At 45.4% G+C, this 17,091-nt stretch overlaps 1 protein-coding gene across 2 annotated transcripts in view; it reads left to right on the top strand.

Moving 5' to 3' along the window:
- Positions 1-2,225: 2,225 nt before the first annotated feature.
- The window catches only part of LOC308142066 (cysteine-rich motor neuron 1 protein), a 39,096-nt gene continuing 24,230 nt past the window's right edge, over positions 2,226-17,091 (top strand). The window contains exons 1-3 of one of the 2 annotated variants that reach the window (XM_080512365.1): positions 2,226-2,971; positions 7,898-8,059; positions 8,326-8,499. In XM_080512365.1, coding sequence (XP_080368491.1) covers positions 2,674-2,971; positions 7,898-8,059; positions 8,326-8,499 — 634 coding nt within the window. In that variant the 5' untranslated portion in view covers positions 2,226-2,673. Of the gene's footprint in view, positions 2,972-7,897; positions 8,060-8,097; positions 8,187-8,325; positions 8,500-17,091 lie in introns of those variants that run through there. The other variant, XM_080512366.1, reaches the window with a different exon arrangement.

Below are 17,091 nucleotides of genomic sequence, written 5' to 3' on the forward strand. Positions count from 1 at the left end.
AGCAGAACTTAACAATTGGAAATGCCACATTCATGCAGCATCTGATGCAGTGCACATTCTTAAAGTGAGCCTAATGAGGGAATATTCCAGTTTGTGCTGTTGATTGCTGCTCCTCTGAGAGAGAAAAACCCGTCCAATGATCCACCAGGATCTTGACACATGTTCAAAAGGTATGAGGAGAACCAGGAGGTGTTGTGGTGACCTTTCAGCCAGCCAAAAACAAACACCCCCAAGTCCCTGATAGCAGATTGAGAGTCCTGTGAGAGCAGCATTCTGGCTCCATTTGAAAGCACATCGCGGAGGCAAATAGGTCAGTGCCAGTGAGCCACAATATCTGCAAGTGCATGGAAACTGTGGCTCTCCAGAGTCCTGGTCTGATCTGTCATTCGCCAGCGCGGGTGTCCGGCCAGCGGTCAGCGGGTCGAACCGTTTGACGAGAGCTTTAAGGAGGGGATGGAGTGAGGGGGGGGTGGGGGCAGAGGACAAGAGCCGAGTTGTGTTGCAAGGCCTGATTATGCGCGCTACGGGGCTGGTTTCCTGGATGTTGTGTTTGTGTTGGAGCCGGTGGCTCCAGGCAGATGTTGCAAATGAAGGAGGTGTTGTTGTGTGTTGACATTGTGTGTGTGTGTGTGTGTGTGTGTGTGTGTGTGTGTGTGTGTGTGTGTGTGTGTGTGTGTGTGTGTGTGTGTGTGTGTGTGTGTGTGTGTGGTGTGTGTGTGTGTGTGTGTGTGTGTGTGTGTGTGTGTGTGTGTGTGTGTGTGTGTGTGTGTGTGTGTGTGTGTGTGTGTGTGTGTGTGTGTGTGTGTTGGGGGGGTATCACAGCCAATGAGATCTGATTGATGTCTCAAGAACAAATGCGTCTGATGACGGTATACATCTGAAATAGTGGGGTCATTTTCACACATTGGCTTGGCATGATCAATTATTACATGTGACTGGTTCTGAAAACCGAGATAACAGAAACAACAGAATCACTTTCTCTGGGCCTCTTGTGCCCACGACAATGTTACAATTATCCGCCAGCTGTGCCTGCACACACACACACACACGCACACACGCACACACGCACACACGCACGCATGCACACACACGTTGTCCATCTGGCAATGTAAGCACACAAACACTGTTTCAACAAACATCCAATGACCTTTTGCCTTCCGAAAGCCATCTGCATACACAATCAGACACCTACAGACACCAGGAAGCACCACACACACAGAAGGTAAAGCTGTGGAACAACATATAAGCCTTGATAAGACCAAGTGTGTTGACTTATGAGGCTGTGACAGACTTGACGACAGCATTTAAAAGAAATAATGAGGTGAGACACAGCAAATACACAAGTAGTAACTTATTCGATATTCAAAATATTTAAAGAAGTCACATGTACCCTATTTACAAATAATCACAGCTAATTGATACAATGAAACGTTCATAAAGCCAAAAGTACATGCAAGTGCATGACTGTATTGAAAAAAGTTTCATCAAAACGAGATGGGCTGAGCAACGGGAGCAACATGCATAATAAAATAAAACTTTATCTGATCAAAGCACACTAAATGAATTGAGGAGGTGGTGGTCAGTGGTGGTGGATTAAATAAAACAAAACGGTGAGAAGTCATCCTGTCAGATAACATTCAGGACTTACAGACCCTCAATGTTGTTATCCCTGGAATAAATGTCCAACAGCTGAAATACATAAAGTCCCCGTGATAGTTCCTAGAACTTGGGGAAAGTTCCTGCAGTCGGAATGCAGCTGACTAACGGAATACGTCATTTATATTTAGTCTCAATATTGACGAGAGAGTGTCAGCATTAATTGTTTGTGTTCCCCCTACCACTTAAGAGTTCTCTGGATCCACTAAAAATTGGTTTAAAATGTGTTATTATCATGTAATTATTCATTATTATGCGTGTAATTTAGCTTCACAGTTCATCTCACCAAATAATGCAATTCATGGAATCGCAAATTGACTAATTTATCTTTAGAACAAACCACAAACAACCACATAATCAGTAAGAAGAAGAAAAACAAGTCCTAACTACAGTGTATAAAAGGAAACTTACATCCACATTCAAAGTTGCGTAATTGCGCAACACAGTGAGACGAGTTGCCGAGTGGCGATAAATCAGTTTGAAATCCTCCCTCCTTTGGTTCCTTGTGACTGGTTGGTGCCTGTGTCAGTCAGGGGGAGGGGTGCACCGCTAATTTCTATATGCCTGCATGTCAATTTGGGTCTCAGATCGCGATTTTGCGTGTGGCAGTCAGCTACTGCGAACCCGAGCCGGAGTCCACAGCGACGCTTCTGGATTTCCTTCCTTCTTTCTTTCTTTCTTTCTTTCTTTTTTTTTTTTAACGCAGATGAGACGTGTGGGACGCGCGTCTACCTGCGCACACTGAACCTTTGTGTGAGGATATTGCTGCCACTTGAACACGCATCCGCACACTTGTGTCCCATGGTAGTTGTGCTGAAGTGAGCTGCTGTGTAATGAGCTGCGCGCCCGAGGACAGGCTCTGCTCCAAACTTTAAGAAGACAACTTTGGAGATACATCCAGCCGTGTGCGTCTCAGCGTGTCCATGTGGTTTGTCGTCTGAACGAAGGGGAAAAAAGAAGAAGAAAAAAAACTTACAGAAGGAGGGTTTGTTTGTTTGTTTTTTTTTAAAGGGGAAAATGTTCAGCAAATTCTCCGCGGTCTTGTTGAATGTCATCTTTCTGGTGCGTGCGCTCTCAGCGCATGAGTGCACGCCGTGTAACCTCCGGGCTTGTCCCGTCAAAGCCCCGCACTCCTGTGAGGGCGGCCGGACCTTGGCCAAGGATCCGTGCGGATGCTGCGATCAGTGCGCCCGCCTGGAGTGGGAGCCCTGCGGCGGACAGGACTGGACGCTCGGCTACTGCGCCCTGGGGCTGACCTGCGCGTCTGTCAACAAAACCGGAGCTGCGGCGATCCCTGAGATCGGAGTATGTAAAGGTGAGTACAGCTTATTGTGTATGGGATACTGGGCAAGCGTCCATAAACTATACTTTGAACGTGCCATGCTGTTTTCAGTCCCTCCATCCATCCATGCATCCATGCATCCATCCATCCATCCATCTTTACCTACAGCCAATTTAGAGACACCATCTATCCATACCAATTCAGGGTCATGGAAGGAGAGGTTGTACAATCTATATCACAGACACTCACATTGACACAATTCAGACTCACCAATGAATCTTTTTTTTTTTTTTTGCCTGAAAAAAAAACAGAAACACTTATGCACAGGGAGAACATGTAGACTCTACAGGATGTGAAGAATTAATCCAAGAGTTTCTCACTGTGAGGTGCTAAAACGCCACCATGTCGCCCACACCCAACAACCTGGATGTGCCAGTTCCTCAGTGAGGCAGCCCTCCAGTGCTGTGAGAAGGTGCTTGAAGGCATCACCATTCAGACTTCAGTTAGGTCTGCTGCAGTGGCTGTGTCAGTGTTTACCTTGTCTCTGGCTGTCTGGAGCTGCTCCCCAGGTCTGAGGGGCTCTTGACTGCCAGCAGAGGAGTCGTGTTCAACTGCTCTTTCTCCTCCTCAAAGCTTCATTCACTCTCAGCTCAGACGCGTGACAATGCTGTCTGGCAGCAGTGACTTGGCACGAGGTGTCAGTCTTCTAGTGAGTGCTGTTCCTTTTACTTCAAAACCCCCTCAAAGAAAAAAGAAATGGAGGTCTTGTGTGAATCTGTATAAGGGTGAATTGTCATGTGGTTGATTGTATTTTTAAGCCTGGGACACATTCTTCTGAGTCATGAGTCATCTTATGGACAAGATGTTTTTTTTTTTATTGTGTGTGTATTGAGCAGCTTCAGAGTCAGCCTCAGTTCTGAATTTGACAGTATAATTGCAAAAGTCAACTGCAGATTTTCATTTGTGACCATGTGTATTCACCTTGCTGCATGGTTCAGTCGCTGCCAAGCAGAGCTGGGCTGTTTTACAGTAGACGTGCTCATTCTGCACACAGCTTTCTGAACTTCAAAGACTTGTGTACGGTGTCAGGTTCCTCGGTGAGACTGCAATAGGTAGCAACGGTTTCCCCCCCCGGAGGAACAAATAACCAGTGGAAGTGCCCCCCGAGCTCCTCCACCTGCACTTCGTCCAGCCTGTTTCGGGATGATTGAAGAGGACTGACAGGACTGTAAAGCCTAAGCAGCTCTCAGTGGGCATCTGGATCTCTTGACCCAACCCTTCCATCATCTCTCAGTGGGGGTGGTCCAGCCACATCTCCACAAGGTTTTTCCAGGGGTCTCTAGCCCCCCGAGCCATCCCAGGAGACACCGCTGATGATTGAACCTCATCCACAGGTTAGGCTGGCATCTGGAGGACATCTCCTCTGCAAATTAACAGCTTTGGATGGAGCGGGAGATCTAATGGCTTCTCTGATTGAGTCATGCCTCTGGTCTTGCGGCTCGAGGCGCCTCCGAGCATGCTCCTGACCCGTAAATCAGGCACACGTACACACACAGGCACAATATCCCAGAGGGGTCTAGGTGGGGGTAAATCAACACCTCCCAGTGTGTTTTCAGGGGCCACAGTAGGCAGGCTGCTGCAGGCTGATCCCTGATTTCCCTCCTCAAGCTGGAAGGGTCTTAAAGTGATTAGACTGGCAATCAGGAGTAGGGGGTAAATGTTTCCGCTTTTCTGATCCCCTCCTTTTCTGCTCACAGTATGATTTTCTGGGTGGTCAGGTTCTGTGTGTTAGGGGACGCAAACACATCACAATACAAGGTGACACAATACAAGTTAAGATATACACCTAAATAAAATGTTTCTGATCATCATTCATTGATTTTCCTTTTTTAAAATCTAATTTCAAGCTAAGTTGACTGTAAATTTCCCTAATTTTGAAGGTCTGATAACCAAAAATAATTGCCATGAGTACAGCTTGCCAAAAGCACAATTAGCTTTTAGAATGAATTGGTCTCATGAGGGAATTTGACGTTGAAGCAGTGAGGCTGACAAAAAAACTCAGTAAAACATGAAGAAAAAGTGACAGCTTTTCAGGCATGAAGGCACCTGCTCGGCGAAGATGTGATGCGGCCCGTTCACCTCATCTCGCCTGCTTCAGCGCTCAACCTGCCACAGTCATGTCAAATCAGCCGTTCTTAATGAAACGATTTGTTTTTAATTTTCCTTATTGTACTCTTGTGTCTGCCCTCCCACGCCAAGTTTCTTCAAGCCCCCGAGACACTTAGCATACCATGTAACAGAATGCCTGTCATACAAGGACGCTATGTCCAATGCACTCCTTCACATGCCTTCTACTTCTCCCTTCCTCTGGTATTATCTAACGTTTCAAAGACTTCCTTTTTAGCTCGCTATCAGCCATAGGGCCTCTAGAGGTCAGCTTTCCCATCCAGACTCTGGATGCCAAGACAAGCAGTCTCAGTGGCTCAGCGAGGAATCCCCCCAGGATGAAGGCACAGACCTTAGTCGAGTCATGCCGGGCCAGATAGCTGATAACCAGGCTAGACTCTATGAGGAGGCTAGAGGTTACAAAACAGACTGCGTCTCACTGGGGTCGAGTAAAGTTAGCCAATGAAACAATGCTTCCAGTGTCCAGCTTCCATTGATTGTTTTGACTCCTACCTCCTTTACTACAAGCCAAATTTAGCACCCCACACAGACAGGCACTACCACCATCTCAAATGAAAATACCCTCCCAGGCACAGGAAAGCCTCAAGATGGAAAAAATGTGGAGGTGAGGATCACTTTAAGGTGAAAGGAAATCGCAGGGAAAGTTTTGGTGTGGGTTATTGAAAAGGTTGCTTGTGCATTGCCGGCTCAAAGGCCGTCTGGGAGTGCTATTAAGAGCACAGTTTTGCATGGGTTAAAGGTAATGTTACCTTCAATGCTTCCACTGGCAGTGTTTAAGAAGGGTAAAGAGCTTTAAGCAATCTTTCATGTTAATGCTTTGTTTTGCAACCGCATTGATTCATTTGGACTGTGAATGTCATCACTGTAGGAGTGTTTCAACCTCATTGCACACAGTGGCCTCACTGAATATGCTTCATTGTCTAGCGATCAACATTTTTAGTTGAATGCCAGATATTACATATACCGTAGTCTGCAACTGTCAATAGCTTTGCACTAAAGCTTATTTTGTGACTATAGCCATGAAAAGCCCTGTTTACACGTTTTCAAAAGAAAAGACATGTTCAAAATGCACAATTCTGAAACCATTGAGGCTCCGTCTCCTTGTAGAGGGTGGAAATGCTGCTATTTTGCATTCATACTATGGTGAATAGTTCTTCTGCACATGCACGAGTCGATGGACAATGATAACGATGGCGGCCTCCAGAGCGTCATAACTCCCAGTTCATATTCCCCTGTGACTTGGTAGTTTTATAGTTATAGTACACATAGCAATACAACTTGGTCGTCTGTCTGTACGAATACCTGTGTGCTCACCATTATGAATGTTTATAGTGTATTGCTCTTTGTGCATGGGTTTGTGGTTCTGTAACAAAGATAAAAAATACAGCACCCATTCATAGCCCAACATGAAAACATTACTTTTTGGGTTTCTTCCATTTACATATAAATTGACATAATTTTCAAAACATTACAGTGTAAACAGGAATCTTTTCTGAAATGAAAACAAAAAAAATGATACGTTTTCTCCTGAAACGTTGTCATGTAAACAGGCCTAAATTACCCTTACGATAAATACTATTCTAAGAATATGTGTTGTAATAAAATAATTGATTCTTTTAATTTAGTTTTTATCTCAAAAGTTAAAAAACAAAAAACAAAATCTTGCTCTGGAAAAGGCATATCTCTGACGTCCAAATTTCGTTTTCTGCTCCTGCTTGAATCTCTCCAGCATCTTCCATGGGAGGCTCGCCCCACACTTTGAAAACCACTATGTCGTAAGAGATGTTTCCCCTCTCTTGTTGACTGTCTGTTTTGAGTTACTGCGAATCAGCATTTCCCCTTTATTACTATCAGCTGCATTTAAAAGAAAAGCCAGGGAGTTCCATTTCTTTCCAATCATTCTGACTCAGCCCTTTACTGTTTCTCCGACCCCTCACTGAGTGAGTCGAGGACTTATTTTTATCGGCTTTCGTCGGGTCGATACTACCTTAAGTTCTCCTGTCTATGTTGGAACAGTTAAAAGTTTAGCACCTTTTGCTCTTGTGCCATGTTCTGCTGCTGTTAGGAGGAGAAAGCCACAGTATTATCATAAGCTCCAATCACAGTTGCATGTTGTTGATGTGGGACCTGGGAGCTAAAAGCTTGGGAATGGTTTACTCCATGTAACAGTTTGTCTCATCCTGTTTACTCTGCTGCCACTCTTGGACGACTATGGAGCAGGGTCATTTTGGGGGAATAGATATGTGTTTATTCACGCATGAATGTGAAGCGAACACTATGGGTAATGTGTACGTTGGGGCCCGTTAATCCCGGCGTCTTGGTGGATGTTCGGCTCACACGGCTCTAATGTGACGCACATTCCTTGCTAGCCGTAAAGTTTCATCCAAGTTGGGCTAAGCTGGAGATGCCATCTCAGGGGGTGAGGCTCACTAGGACAATGAACAATATGTGGGTATGGTGCAAATGGCCTTAGTTCAGAAGAGGCGTTGCAGGAGCCTGTGGTGATTGAAACCCTGGGAGGGCCCCATGCTGTGGAACAAAAGCAAACAAATGGGCTCAGTAGCTCAAATGGTGTGGCACAACAAGGAGGGAGGAGGAATGGCAGCCTCGAAATAGACTGGTCACTTCGGCTTTGGCCGTGTCAACATGACGCGTCACGGCAGAGGTTGTAAGCCGACTCGCTTGCAACCAAAGTCGTCCGGTCTTCGTTGATTCACATTTAAAATGGGCAAACATGTGAGGAATCCTGTTTTGACATGTGTTCTCCCTCAGTACTTCCGGGCCATCCAGAGGCGGGCCTCGAGGATGAGCGCTGCCCGCTGCTGACGGGCTGCGACAGAGCCGGAGGACAGTGCGTATGCGATGCCCGTCACTCCTGCCTGGGCTCGTTCACCTACCCGGACCAGGAAACCTGCATGAAGTCCAGCAAGTCAGGTGAGTCCTCACATTGCTTTTCTTTTGATTTACAGAAAGCAGAAATCCTTGCACATGGAAGCACCAAATTCAGGGGAATAATGCTGTCCATTGAGAGGAGCTAATCCATAACAGATGTGGCTCTGAGGTGACTAATGCTACTTACATATCATAGTGATGACACACATGCGAAGACCTCTGTAGTGGTTCTTTACTCACTCTTCAGTGGTGCCATTGTCTGTGACTCACTGACGACTGTGGTCTGTGTGTTGGCGGCTGGGTTTCAGATGGTCGGCGGCACGAGCACCGGGACCGGCACAGGGAGAAGTATGTGGGGCCGTCCAACCCGGCGTGCATGTTCTCCGGCTGTAACCTGACCGCCGAGGGCTGCGTGTGCGAGTCTCAGAGCTGCCACCACCACTTCGCCTACATCAACCGCAGCCAGTGCCAGGAAGCCACAGGTAACCTTCGAACGACCTGCAACTGGAAATGACAACCACAATGCAGCCATGTATGAAAAAAAAAAAAAACACCACATGATTACAATTATGGTGCAGTTTTTAATGAGGAACATTCACATTGAGTGAAATGCAGAAGTTTAACTCTTTTCCTGGACCTGTCACATTTACTTAAAAGACAGAAACGACATTCCTCAAACTGCAGTTTATTATATATGATGATCAACAAGAACATTGTTACTCTAAATGTGTTTTGTCTTGATTGTGTTTTATTTTACAAAGATGAAGATTTGTGTGAGTGGTTGTGCATCTTCAGCTATCCCACTGTGGTTATAGGAGGCTGAAGACAATCTCTGTTGGCTAAAGGGAAACAGCAGTTGTCCATCACAGTGCGAGGCAAACAATCACACACACTCACACCTTATAGTCAGTAATTACCTCAAATACATGTTTTTGGATAGTGGGAGGAAACCCGAGTACCCAGAGGTGGGAGAAAAAAGACAGTCGCCCACAAGGAGAAGTCAAGTGTACCCCTTTTATACTCTGCTTTATGTCACAGTCTGCCAGGGAATGTGTCACAAGCTTCACATAGTACATTGGATGCCATGCACAGAGTGGAAAACATAAAAGAATCTAATCAACAGCATATATTATGAAAAGAAAAGCTATGAGTAAGAGAAGAAAAGGTGTAAAACTGACAATGAGAGCCAAAGTGGATAATTACTGCTTTCTAAGAAAACACTTGCTCAATTCAGTTCTATTTATATAGCAACAATTACAACAACTAAAATGCAGGGAAACAACCCAGCAATTAGCATCAGCAAGCAAAGGCGAGAGTGGAAAAGAAAACTCTCTTTTACCAGAAAGAACAGAGCCAGACCTATCAGCTTGCTTTTAGGGACGAGTAATAAACAGGGAAGAGACGAACAACAAGTTGATATTGGACAGCAAGTTAATCCAAACATTGCAGACTTCAGTATTCATTAATATGAATGTATATCGAGAGAAGAAAAACTTAGCATTGCATAAGCTCTTCCAGGAGTCTACGTCTTTCGAGTGAAAGTTCAAAACTTCCGTCGCATTTTGGAAGTCCATTTACAAGACAATGGTGCTTGGAGCCACTAAACATACAACTTTTTAAATACAGTGGAATCATTGGTGGAACTTTTTGAAAATGGTTTGATTCCGTTGTGTAATCGAGGGGGGGTGCTAATTTCTGAAAATGCTTTTCATGGAGACGGCGGAAACGCTGCTACTGTGCATGTGCACAACGAGCGTAGTAAATAGTTCTCCTGCACATGTGCTAGTAGATGGACAATAACAACAATGTTTGCTTCCAGAGTGTCATGACTCCCGATTGATAGTTAGAGAGCCAGTGTAATAACAGCCCAACTCTGTTGTCTGTCCATACAAATGTCCGTGTACTCGCCATCATTAATGTTTATAGCTTATTGCTATTTGTGTGTGTGGTTTTCAAAAACAAACAACAGTACCAGCTTGTGGCCCGGCATGCCAACTACAAAGTTTTCAACATTTCTGATGTTTCCATGTGAAACCTTTCTTAAATGAAAACGCAAAAACGATGCGTTTTCACTTGAAACGTTGTCGTGTGAATGGGGCTAATATTGTGGCTTTCAAAAGTACCAAATTAAGAAGAAAAAAAAAACATGATAAAGTGCAGTTTACAGGTGCAGGAAGTAAATGATTTGAGCGCGTGATAGGAGAAAAAAAGAATCTTTGAATCAATGAGATGAATGCAAGTAGATAAAGGATCCAACGCTTGCTTCACAATGATATGAAGGATCAAAAAGAAACTTTACTATGAATGCTCGCCACAAGCCAGTTATCCCTGTGGTAACGTTTCTGACACCTCCTGCTTTAAGCCCAAAAAGTCAGAGGGATTGTGAGGCCCCGTTTTCACGGTCTGTATTCATACTGATAATCAAACTCAAGCGAGCTTTTGCCCTTCTGCTCGCCACTGAATGAACTTGATGAACCTAAATGGATCATGAATTGTCTTTTGAAGCCAGAAAATTGGAAAATCTTATTGGAAGATGGGTAAAAAAAGAACAACAAAAAACCAAATTGGTACAATAATGAAAAGATTAAGCCCAAACCATGTGACTGACTGCTCTGTGTTTCATCCTTTGACAATCTTGGTTCGAGCTCTCATTGCAATTTGCTGACATTTCGAGATGAAGAACTGATTTTGCGAAAGTCAACAGTGGAACTGGCTTCATTCCATGGAGACATATTAGAGTTTATTTAGTCTGCGAGTGAATGTGGGGTCATTACAGAATCTCAGTTGTACGGCTCTATGCGTGTTTGTCTTTTTGCAGTAAATCCCACAGGAAGGGTACGCGTCAAACATGCTGTTTAGACGTATCATCAAGTGCAGTGTTACAGAGAAAGAGACAACTGCTCCTCCATGTTTTATTACTCCTTCACCTCAAAGAGTGCGGTGGATGACAGTTTAAAGTTACACCAGTGAAAACTGTAAACAACATTTTTGAGCAGCTTATGAGTTCTCACCACAACACACAGCCGCCCCAGTGATGGCCTTACTCATTAAGTAAGAGCTCATAGCGCGTGCATCTGTTACATCTTAAGGAATGTGCATGTGCATGACGAGCGACGCACGCACGTGCATGCCAGCATGTTCTGATGCGTCACATCGTCACATGCAATGTAGTGAGCATGCATATGTACACAACTGAGCCTGCGTGTCTGCGTTTGTGCATGTGATGATTATCTTGTTTGTATAGATGTCTCTGCAGAGATTTTTTCCTTTGTCTGTCATCAGGAGCTTCCTCTGCACACAGATCAGGACTCTGTGGTGAGGATTCAATTTGTTCCATCCTGTTGGAGTGCATCATCAGCTTCTGGTTGTCTGTAGAACAGTGGTTGCCGAGAACAATATGCTATGATCTTAACAATGGCGAGTACACAGACATTTGTATGGACAGACGGCCAAGTATGAGCGTTACTACGTTGACGTGTCAACTAGAAAACTAAGTCCCAGGAGAATATGGACTGGGAGTCATGATACACTAAAGGCAAACATTGTAGTTATTGTCCATCTACTAGCACATCTGCAAAAGAAATATTTACCATGGCTGTGGTGGACATGCACAGTAGCAGCATTTCAGAAAAGTTGCGTTTTCCCTTTTTTCTCCGAGTCAGAGCATTTTCAAAAAGTTCTGACTTGAGAGCTGTTTTAAAAAAGTTTAATTTCGAGTGGCTCACAGCACAGTTGTCATGGAAACGGACACCAAAAACACAATGAAATTGGGTTTTCTCTTGAAAACTTTAGATTTTCATTTATCAAAGCAAATCGTGATAAGACCTGTAAGCTTATTTAAAGCCTTCGCTTTAAATTTAGAAGACAGATTTTGTATGTTGATGCGTGGGAACACTCTTAAGTCCCTTGTCATTTTCTGGTAAATGAGATCTTGTAGAAGAGATCTGCAGCCTTTCCTGGAGGCATTCTGGCAAATCTAGTAAAAATAAAGGTTTTCAACCACTGACTCGAACCTTTCCTGAACTCTTACGTCATGAGAGCTCCACTAATTGCTCCTGCCTTCACATCAGAACAATAAAGCTGGCTTTGTCTCCCAGCATTTCTGGTACAAGTCCGAACACAGACCTGTGAATTCACACATGGAAGTGGTTTTGTCTTGTTTCACTTTCTCCCTGAGTCACTCGGGGAGCTCGCCGCTTCGTCTCTCCTCCGTGACTCACTGTGCTCTGCGATACCTCAACGTCTCATCCGCCGCTGATGTCTGACTGCTTAATGACACATCTTGTAGGTGTCTGTTCCTGCTGCGACTATGGCTGATGTCATTTGGCTGCATACGTTCAATTAGGAGCAACATGGTGCGCTAGACATATTACCCACATGTCAGAGAGGAAAGAGGATGTGATAAGTGTGGGAGGGGAGGGGGGGAGGCAGACACAGGAAGATGGGAAATCACAACAGTGGCCAACCATTTTGTTGAGGTATTTGTGTCCAGACCCTTGGGTCTTAGTAGGGTGGTGTTTGGTAATTTTACAGTCCAGGATAGTTTACATATTTCTTTCACGATAAGGCCCATAACTGCCATTATGAAAGAATTCCCCTGCTGTTGCTCACCGATAGCAAGATGCTGGACATATTTTGCCAGTACAATACTGTGGCACAAATTTACATTGGCTTTGATAGATCTGTTCACCCACCTGTGCCACCTCCGTCCTGCCTCTCTGTGCCCCTGTGAAAGGTCAGTCTGTTCTGCTTGGCTGCAGCCTCTTTGTGGCAGGCCTATTACCGGCCGAGTCAGACCGCCACCGGCTGGCAGGGGTGCGAGACGTCTCAGAGCCGAGTGTTTCTGGACCGTCTGCGGAAGCTGCAGCCCCGAGGCTGCACCCTGCAAGCTCCTCGCTTCCCCAGTGCGCTTTCATTTATGTGTGTAGACGGTGATTTCAAAGAGAACACAAAACTCCTGTGTGGCTATTGAGACAAAGAACTTCCCTTGAAGGCATGTTGGGCTTGCTGTCAACACACTCTCTCCTATTGGTCAGTCACTAACCAAAACAGGCAGCAGGAAATGCCAAGCCACACACACACACACACACACACACACACACACACACACACACACACACACACACACACACACACACACACACACACGCACACACACACACACACACACAAAGGTCCATCCTGTATATCTAGATCTGAGTCACTTCATTGACACACTCCAGCCCTGCGACCTCAGTTCAATCACAACCATTAATAAATCAAAGAACCACAGCTGCTCCTCAAAGCCAACTTGTGATGTTCTCAGGCTCATTGCTTCTTCAATTGTTTTCTTTTTTTTTTTCCCCTGAATGAAAAAGGTCCCAGTGGCCAAAATCCATACATAACTTAAACAGCCATTTCCACAATTTATTCAACAGCTGTCGACACTCCAGTTCCCCCATAGATGTGTTCCTGCACTTCAGTGTGGGGCAGTACACGTGACAACGTTATTTTATGTGCAATACAATGTGCCAGACATAGCTATAGAACATATGCAGTAGAGGGACAGCTCCTTCAGCCTGCTCGAAGTCCCTCAACCCTTTTCAATGGAATGTACACATGCTATGTACATTTACTATGTGCACACAAACACGCATGCATATATTGCTGAGCAAATGTTCACCTACACGTGGATGTTCTCATGACCTCACCCAAACATATTCACTCCCAGCTGTGGCGGTGTTACCCGGGACACTGAGATCACATTTTTCATCTGCAAATATTTAGCCATAGAGCGAGAAGACGAAGCGTGCAGGCCAGCAGACGCGGCGCTGCCGGCCTGCTGCGCGCCGACGCCCAGCCACCTCCTGCTTCTGACCACGGTGTGAAGTTCCCACCATGTTTTTTCTACCTGGTAACCCCCCCCCCCTCCACGGCCTGCTCCTTGGCACTCACACATATATACACCCGTGCGCACGATACACAATGTAGACTTTCTCAGCTGGTAACTGCTGGTGGGCACAGGGCCAGGCCCCCACAGCTTTCTGGAAGAGACGGCCCTGATGTGTCCCATCGCGGAGCAACTTTACAAAACCTGAGGACAGACCAGAAACCCACGGAGGGCAGCCGGACTGAGACAGCTTTGTTCTCCGCTGACTTGTTTCCAAAGTCAGTCGGCGAACAGAACTCACATTGTGCGCTTTTTCCATGAGTAAACTCAGGCTGTCAACACAGCCTCCTCTGCCTGGTCGAGCCGCTTTGGTTTGGGGAAAGACTGCCCTCCTTGTACCAAGGTTTGAAGGGAAGAAAAAACCCATTCAGAATGGAGGATCCTTCTCTCTTCAATGAGTCACACAAACGCCAGAAATATGTATTGTTTACAAAAGAGGTCATTCTGTGGTAATGAGGCAATTTCCACATCTCACCTTTTCCAGACCAGATCAGGTGTGTGTATGTGTGTGTGTGTGTGTGTGTGTGTGTGTGTGTGTGTGTGTGTGTGTGTGTGTGTGTGTGTGTGTGTGTGTGTGTGTGTGTGTGTGTGTGTGTGTGTGTATGGATTTGAGTGTGTGTTCTTGAGCAAGACACTGAACACCAAACTGTTCTCAATGGATGGACTTGAGCACCTTGCATGGCAGCCGCCTCCACTGGTGTATGTGTGTGTGTGTGTGTGTGTGTGTGTGTGTGTGTGTGTGTGTGTGTGTGTGTGTGTGTGTGTGTGTGGGTGTGGGTGTGGGTGTGGGTGTGTAATCCTGTGTGACATATTGTCCCAGGCTGTACATTGAGGTCAGAGGTTTTCTATTCTTTGCTCTCTTGCAGTCATAAAAGAGTACATGTTGTCTATTCTGCAGAGAGAATTTATCAAGCATACTAAATCGGGGCTTTTGTGTTTGTGCAAGCTGGAGTATGGCCACCATTGTGATACGAAGATTGATTCTGCGGTCGATGACTCACTAATTACAGTCATTTATGCTAAGAGAACACAAACAGCGCAGGATAAAATCCATTTACCGCTGACTCTTTCCCTCCTCTGTCTGCCTATTGTGCTCCTAATTTTGCCAGCTCAAAAAATTACATTAATTGGACCTGCAAGGGTTGGAGTGTTTCCACGGATGGATACAATTCTAATCATTTGAATGACAATGGTGTGTCTGCCAGCTGCTTTTCCCAGCGCACTCTAACCCCAGCCATTATCACAACTGAAAGAGTAATCAGCCTTCTCGTGGGGACACACAATGCACAGAAAGTGTTTTTCAGTGCAGAACCTTGTGCAAGATTGTCCCAGGGCATTTTCTGCGCCTCTAAAGAGCTTGAGGTTTTCATATGCAAACCAGTCTTCAACTGAGCAGCAGCAGACTGTGCGAGACTTTATTGGAAGTAAAACATTCACCAATCAGCACTCCCAACAGAAGTTTATTTAACTCCAGCATAGGGTTTAGGCCAAAAACCGTTAAAAGGATTGTAGCCTCGCTTAATTCGGGGGTTTTCCCTCGTTTTCTACGACACTATTCAGCTACGAAGTTTATCAATGAGTGCTTTGTGGCGGTCCTCACTGTTCCCAGGTTGCTAGAGTAAACAGTACAGTACAGATACCTCACACTCCTGCTCTATTTATCCAGAGCCAGAAAAAAAAAATCACTATTTCCCTTATCCTCAATTTCATCTGTCGGTTATGTTACCTCCTCCCTCCAGAAGACAGCAGTCACAGTCTTCGCCTTTCCTACGTGTTTATTCAGGGGCAACAGACATCAAACGGTGTCTGAACTACGATGCCAGCAGAGCATCAGGTCAGAACAGAGAGTCTACCCAGTGATTCATTCATGGGTCTGGATCTGGATTTGAGGACTGGCATAGTGGAGCCATTATCAGAGTTTGAAGTCTCAACTGCTCGCTCTTTGAGTTTCTCCATCTGGGGACAAAACTCAGAAGGATCTATTTACTGGTTTTCAAATCTCGGAGATGAGGCACATCCTCTGAGAGACTCGTGTTGCAGCATGGAGCCAGCGCCAGTCTGGGAAGACCATCAACTGAACCCAGCCTCTGAAAACATTACCAAAACCCCTGAGCACTGTTACGCAACCGCTGCCTGCATCTCTCTCCTCTCCTCAAAAAACAGATGTATTAAAAATTTGTCGAGTATTTCTCTAAAGTAAATAACTTCAGGTTAACTTTCTTGTAAGGTTGTATCTGTTCTTCTTTAGATATGGTTGACCACTTAAACTAAATTGCAACGAGGTAACAGTGCCATGTACTTTTACAAATTTTCTTTCCGTCAAAGTTTAAAGTGACTCAATCAGAGGATCTGGAAAATTACTTAGTGATTGACAATTATAGTTCAGGATCTGAATCTGCTTCCCACAAATCCTCTCTTCTGTCTGTCCTGTATACATTACAGCAACACTGAGAACCAAAATAAACACGTCCTATTGGTATGAGTAATCCAACCTTTGTAAGGTCGCTACTGTTCTCATACAGTGCCTATAAAGAGGGGCGCTCCACTTTTCTTTTCCTGAACCGGCTCCAAAATACACGCCTGAGCCTCTGAGCCCCTTTGCCCAGATTACCAGTATCCCTGCACCTCCTCCTCCAACCCCCACCCCACCCTGCCCTAACAAGGGGTATCAGAGCTATTATGTTGGCTCTGCAGATGAATAGACAAAACAGCTCCTGGTATGCTAACTGAAGGGGAGATTCCAAGCTGGCAAGAAGGAGAGCTCTGTTGGAAGATTGGCTGCAATTAATGACGGGTTTAAGAGCATTGATGGGTGCTTTGAATTGTGAGCCAGTAAAGGCACCCTGGGTGGGATCTGAGGCCCCCGTAGACGGGACACGGAGAGAGACTTGTCGTGTCAGGAGAGAGCTGCACTCTCACTTAACTGACGGTGCTGTAAAGCTGTCACTCGCTGAAGTGGGGATCTGATGACTGCGCACAAAGTTTGTGTTGGGTAACTGTGCGGACTCGGCCTTTAGTCCGTAACACGAGTAGCGTTGTTCTTAAGAGGCTCGACTGACACTGTAAGGAAGCAGTTCTTGCACTGACATGCATATAGAAATGCAAGAAGAGAAAAGAAACCTTTCTCTCTCCAGAAGAATGCTGT

The sequence above is a fragment of the Blennius ocellaris genome (assembly GCF_963422515.1).
Source record: "Blennius ocellaris genome assembly, chromosome: 17".
In the NCBI taxonomy this organism is placed as follows: domain Eukaryota; kingdom Metazoa; phylum Chordata; class Actinopteri; order Blenniiformes; family Blenniidae; genus Blennius; species Blennius ocellaris.